General features: G+C 42.0%; 1 protein-coding gene across 2 annotated transcripts; it reads right to left on the bottom strand.

The window, feature by feature from the left end:
- Positions 1-437: 437 nt before the first annotated feature.
- tedc1 (tubulin epsilon and delta complex 1) lies at positions 438-6,247 on the bottom strand. 2 transcript variants are annotated; one of them, XM_057058133.1, is made up of 8 exons: positions 5,873-6,247; positions 5,644-5,719; positions 5,345-5,562; positions 5,120-5,257; positions 4,804-4,869; positions 4,523-4,609; positions 3,962-4,102; positions 438-3,653 (listed from the first exon to the last, which is right to left on the bottom strand). In XM_057058133.1, the coding sequence occupies exons 1-8, from the start codon at positions 6,014-6,016 to the stop codon at positions 3,297-3,299; spliced, it is 1,227 nt and encodes a 408-aa protein (XP_056914113.1). In that variant the 5' UTR covers positions 6,017-6,247; the 3' UTR covers positions 438-3,296. The 2 variants fall into 2 exon arrangements, with proteins under 2 accessions (XP_056914113.1, XP_056914112.1); XM_057058132.1 differs by having other exon boundaries at positions 5,641-5,719; positions 5,873-6,235.

Raw genomic sequence — 6,247 nt, 5'->3', positions numbered from 1 at the left:
GTCTGGTTCACCTCCAGTGCTTGTTTTTGGCCCGGACCAACCCATAGTAAGTTTTGAATGACTTTGGACACAACATCCATTTTCACCCTCAGTTGTTCATCCACTAAGCAGCCTGAGGGAATCTTGGAATGAAAGCTTCTGCCAATCAGCAGCTTCCACCCTATGTGTGGATTTTTTTGCCTGCCCACAGGCTGCATCGTCACCAGCAATTAATCCAATGAAATACTGGTACATAACCTTTTCAAGCAAGTCAGACGCTAGCTGTTAGCTAATATAAAACATAAGTGTGAAAAAGTATTGACTTAACAGTTACAGGATAACCATAACATTTTACCCAAAATTTTCTGGCCTGGTCACCGTTTTACAATGACTGATGGCATAACAGATGTAGGCCATGTGGGGCTAGCAGAAAAAAGGCTAACAGAGACCAACAAAAATAGTTTTGTCCAAGAATCAATTTTATTTAATGGAAACCTTGGGTTGGAAGGAAAAAAACAATATTAGAGATATTCTACCTCCAATAGGGGTATGTTAACATTTTGGGTTGTCACTAGCCTCTATTGCACGTGCTGCAGTCATAACTTGGTATATGGGCCAACGGTAACAACACAACTAAATAAAAACATTTGCACCATGTCCACTTCACTACTGGCAACCCACAGAAACAGGATGCTTTAGAAGCCTCTAGTAGCTCATCAGTAGAAGCAAGGTCACCTTATATAACCTCAGATGTATCCAATTGATTCCCCTCATACTCACAATGATGTCATCAATATTCATTACAGGCACGTCTACAGCGTCCCTGAAGAGGCGGCTTGAGCATTTTGTGACCACCCTGAAAGGGTCGTTGCATGAGGACGACTCCTTTGCTGCCCATCTCCACTTGCCCACAGAAAGGAGAAGCCACTGGGCGTCAGTGTTCCTCTCCCCCATCTCAACTTGACAGCTGCAGCAGGACAATGATTTTTAATCTGTTGTGTGTCTCTTATCTCAAGTAGGTAAAACAACTTTCGCAGCAGTGCCAAAGAGTGAAAATGTCCAAGTTTAGACAATTCATAATGTGAATTAATAAATGTACTGTATCATCCTCTTAATCACTTTATTCCCTGGATGAGTTGCCAATTCATCACAGGGCCCTATTTGGTACCTTGCTCAAGGGTACTTTGGCAGTGTTCTTAAGGTGTTTTGGCACCTTCCCCTACTACCAGAACACCTCCTGCACTTGGCTTGAACCAAGAACCCTCCTCTTCTCAGCCCAGTTCCCAACAGACTGAGCTACCACCACCAATAAATGTATTATTATAAATATTTGTTATTGTATCATTACACGTAATGTTCATTTGCACATCAGCCATTGTTCTAATTCTTAATTTTAAGTTTATATTGACTGTTACAGTCACATTTTTTACACCAACTGGTGTAAAACTGCACATTTCAGAGGCCTTTAACTGTGGGCATCCTAAAGCTCACCTGTGCAATAATTATGCTGTCAGATCATCATGAAACACATTGGTGAGGTGAATGGATGATTTCAGCAAAGGGCAATTGCTCATTAACAGATTTAAAGATTTGACAATATTTGACAGGAACACCTTTTGTGCACATTAAGTCTTAGATCTTTGACTTCAGCTCATGAAAAATGATGTCCATCTTCCAATCTCCAATAAGATATTACTCTATTACACACTAAAACACACGCTCTACCCCATAAACCCCGGCTAATTAGATGGAAAATGGAATGGAATACAATGGAAAATCCCATGAGGATCATGATCAGCCTGACGGGCAAAAGATTGTAGCCAGGATAGCAGCGTGACATGTGAGTGAACCTTTTACAGAAGCTGGTGTCTCTGATTAAGGAGGTTTTTAAAAAAAGGTTTTCTCCAAAGTGTTTCCAAATCAAAGCCATGGCTTTGATGTAGTCAATCATCATAGCAACATTTTATATTGTCCTTTATTAAACTAACTCAGACTGAGGAGCTAGTCAAAGCAGCACAATTAACAGCGAAAGGACGACAACTCCAACGTAAAATGACAGAACCAAACGTATTAGAGGGATTGTCGATGCACGAGCTGAAGCAGCGCATCCAGCAGCAGCAGGCCATTATCGATTCCCGGCAAGATGAGAACATGCGTCTCGATTCAGAGTATGAGGCGTACAAACAAGCCCGGGACACACTGAAAATACAAATATCTGTTCTCCAAAAGAAGATCAAGAATGCAATACTGCCCTGTATAAGTTATGACACGTTTCGGTTACAGCGGAAGACTGAACAAATAAATGAAGAAGCAGAGGAGCACAAGACAATCCGCCTTGAGATGGAAGAAATGATTCCGAGAAAAACAGAGGACAACGAAAATGAGGTAAAGAGAAATCAGCAGCTCCTCAAGGAGGTGGAGAAGTCCAAAACGGATTGGGACATGTTGGAGCTGGTGGCTGAAATGACCACGAAGTTTGAAGACGGGCAGGGCGTTATGAGGCACGTGGAGGTTCTTGACCAGATAAAAACAAAATACAAAGAGAGGCTGTCTGCAGCATTTGAGAAGGCTCAACAGCTGAGAGAGGGCCTCAAGATGGTGGAGAACAAACATAATTTGGAAGCATCACAGATGGGCATGAAGATGTCTGATCTCAAAGTAGAGAAGCTTCAACTGCAAGTGACAGAAGAAACCATAGACACAGAGTATGACGATGTGTTGGATAGAAAAGAAGAGTATTTTGGACCGACGCAGATTGAAATGGCAATCGTCAACATCCACGACATGGTGACACCCCATTCAAACAAGAATGACGCAAGTGACCTGAAGAGCATGCTGGAAACAATCCAAGAATTCATCACAGATAACTATGAGATACTGGAGCAATACAAAAAACAATATGGAAGCCTGGGAAAAGACAAATGAAGGATTAACCATCGTTTAAAACAAATAAGCAATGATTTATCTGTCAAAGTTGGCTTCCCAAAGGGCATCCATCATCTGGAAATAACGTCTTTAAATTTCCTTGACTTCTTCCACCTGAAGTACGCTTCCCCGTTTAAAGACCCCGTCATCACGACTCAGACAAGAGCTCCGGTCAACAGGGAGCCCGCCGCAACATCCTCACACAGCCAGCTACTCTTTCATGCCCTGTTGACAGTGTAAAGGCCTGGGATGTAAATGTTTAGCTTTAATTCATAAAAAAATCCCAAAAATGTATCATACAGACTGTATCTATGAGTGCTTGAATAAATGCATCAGCTCTATAAATTTAAACTTTGAGATTCTGTGCAGAAGAAAGGAATGTCCAGTATAACCTATGGAGGTATCAACACCAAGCCGTGCAGCCTATCAATTAGCTCCTGCATTTGCAGCCGATTGGCAAGTCTATGTCTCAGCTTTCTGTCCCACAGCAGAGTCTTTGTGCACTGAAGCAGCTGCTGAGCCTCAGATATCGGCAGCTCATCTGGAAGTCTGCGCTCTCTGGTCGCATTCTCTGCTGGGCGGTTGCTAGAGTTCACACTTTTGAGTCTGGGTCGGTAGACCTGGAGGAAGGAAGGTACTGACAGGAGTGGGAAGAGCAGAGGAGGAAGAAAGGGGCCGTCTGCTCTCCCTGAGAACTTCACACCTTGTCCACTGTCCTCTGGCTTCTCCCTGTTCCTCCTCTCTTGTGTCTGAGATGAAAGGAATATCATTTAGACCCAGTTTTGAAAAATAAAAGTCTGCACCGTCCAAAATAGATTTTTAGTATCAAATAGGTAGCATTCAAAAATCAGCAAAACCAACTTTCTTTAAAACATCGTTTAAAAAGACATCTAACTTTCATAAAAAGCTTTAAAAATACAACAAAAAAAGTTTCCACAGATACTGCAACTTATAAAAGAGGGTAAAGTACAAAGTCAAAAATCACATTTAAACACAAACACAAAAATTAAAATGGTCAAAACAATAACCGGAGAGAACGCGTTGGCGTGCTGCACACCTGTACTCTGGGCAGTGTTAACAGCATTTCCTCCAGAGTTTCCAGCCCTCGCTTTCCATGATAACACTCTCTTCTTCCATCAGGCACACACGGCAGCTTCTCGACCAGTGGATCTGTCAAACTGGAGTCGAACACACTGTCCTAAGCACACACCCGACAAAAAACCAAACGCTTTAATCAGCAATAAACATGCTGCAAAAATATAAACCAAATCACGACCTCTGGTCCTAGCAAATGTCCAGTGAGGTGGGTGACACATCAAAGCCCTTTGATTACTTTGTGGAATCCGTATTCTTTCATTACTTTTGCATTCAGAAATTCTGCTTTACTGTGAATTCTCCACAAAATGAGAAGAACATCATGATAAAATGAAGAACATTTTCATTTTTAACTAAAGTTGGGATGAAGATAATTCACAATATAATTTGTTTTTGCTTCTTTTGTGTGCCCATGTGATCGTATGTTTTTCAAAAACATAAAGTACCTAAAATAGCCAGCACTGCAAATGACTCTTGCCACATTTGTAAAGTCACTTTTTATCTTAGTGTCTTTGAAACCTACCATCCAGGTCCAGAAAATGGTCTCTGCTTTTTTCCAGGACAGGTATGCTTCAAGGAGGTCACAGAGCTGCCAAATGCACATGCAATCCTGTAACACACACACACACACACACACACACACACCACACACACACACACACACACGCACACAGACACAGACTGTTTACTACAAGATAAATGATGAAATGATGCAATTAGGATGGTGCAGCACTGACTGGTCAGCTCGTCACATGAATTTTTAACATAATAGTGTTTCTAAATTGATGTAAAAAATTGTATTACCTCCTTTATCAGTGGTGAGCTTTGATTGCAAAAAGATATGGAGGAAGGGAGAAGGCCCAACACAACCTTAAAGAAAACACATATTATAGACAGTCTGCTAATGGGTTAAAGTTAAGTTCTTAGCTTCATGCATTAATTGGTTTATTATGATCTTGACATTGGAAATAGAGACTTGAATATTTTTAAATGGAGTGCAACAAAATTCCATCAATATTTATTACTAAATTATTCAGATGTGAATGTCTTGAAAAGTGCTGATAAGTTCCTGGTATCTTTACGTTAGTTATATTGGTGGGAGTGAAATAAATGTTCTCACTGCGTGAAGCAAATGAGCTCTTTCTTCCTGCATGGACAGTAAACTCCAACCCTGGTGTCTCAAACAGCCAGTCAGCCACTGAAGTCTCCTCAGGGATGCAGGGTCAAAATGAAGCTCGCTGGAGAGCTGAAGACTGGCCTAATAGACACACACACATGCACGGACAGAGTTCATAACACCAGCATTCCCCACATTTATATTTGATCTATTTAAATCAGTGCATACGTGTGTAGGCGTGAGCAGCATTTTGTCCAACTGCTGGACTCTCTTTGTGAGCAGTTTCTCCAATGATCCTGTAGCGATGAGCCAACCCAGTGCCAGGAGCAGGTCTCTGCTGGTCGACCTCTCTCCTCCGTGCCCTTTGTCCCCCGACCCTTTATACATCCAATCACCATAGTATCCAGTCTGCCAGAGGCCGGCAATGACCTGTTTTCTGAGTTCACCTGTGCAAAAAAGAAATATAAGGAATTACATTTCACTTTAATGATACGTTTTATCCATTCCATCAAAAGGTCACTGACCACCTTCCATGCCGTCCTTACAGGAAACAGTCCCAAATGTTTGCAGGATCTCCATGAGGAGCTGCAGCAACTGACCTTCCTGGAGAGAAGAACACTTTCTTTGCATCATGTCATTTTGATTAGCACAACAAAGTTTCCTCTGAGATGTTCGCTTTTATAGCAAGACCAGGAATGTTTCAAAGTGCACGGACCACTAATAAGCGTGAACTCATCAAAATAATAATGACTGTACCACATCAGGTCCACCGCCAAATTTAGCCCGCCTGAAGGTCTCCGGTGGGGGCACAACTTCCAGTCCAGCGGCTGTCAGCAGTCTGCACAGAGCCGCGATCACCTGCTTCATTTCCACGCTTGCTGCGGATTTACCTCGCTTCATTATTTACTCCGCATCTGTTTTTAATCCAAACCGAGAAATCTACACGAGAGTCAACGTTCCAAGTCGACTTCAGACACGTTTCTTCCCCAGAAACAACATTGTTGTTACTCGACAAACAACAATTTCCGGGTTGGATGTCGTTGTCAAGGAAGTAATAAGAAGATGTGATTGACATCTGTGTTGACAAATCAGAGATGTGGTTTTGGGCGGGTCTTATTTTTTCCGTGAATC

The sequence above is a fragment of the Takifugu flavidus genome, chromosome 16 (assembly GCF_003711565.1).
Source record: "Takifugu flavidus isolate HTHZ2018 chromosome 16, ASM371156v2, whole genome shotgun sequence".
Taxonomy (NCBI): domain Eukaryota; kingdom Metazoa; phylum Chordata; class Actinopteri; order Tetraodontiformes; family Tetraodontidae; genus Takifugu; species Takifugu flavidus.
Note: the sequence above shows the minus strand (reverse complement) of the source record. Positions and strands in the feature narration are given on the sequence as shown.

Excerpts from the sequence above, each read along its gene's own strand:
- tedc1 (XM_057058132.1), bottom strand. The coding sequence starts at position 6,016 with ATGAAGCGAGGTAAATCCGCAGCAAGCGTGGAAATGAAGCAGGTGATC. Across the intron at positions 4,870-5,119 it reads GAGCTCATTTGCTTCACGCA|GTTGTGTTGGGCCTTCTCCC; the intron begins GTGAGAACATTT and ends GTTTTCTTTAAG. Across the intron at positions 4,103-4,522 it reads CCATTTTCTGGACCTGGATG|GACAGTGTGTTCGACTCCAG; the intron begins GTAGGTTTCAAA and ends GTGTGTGCTTAG.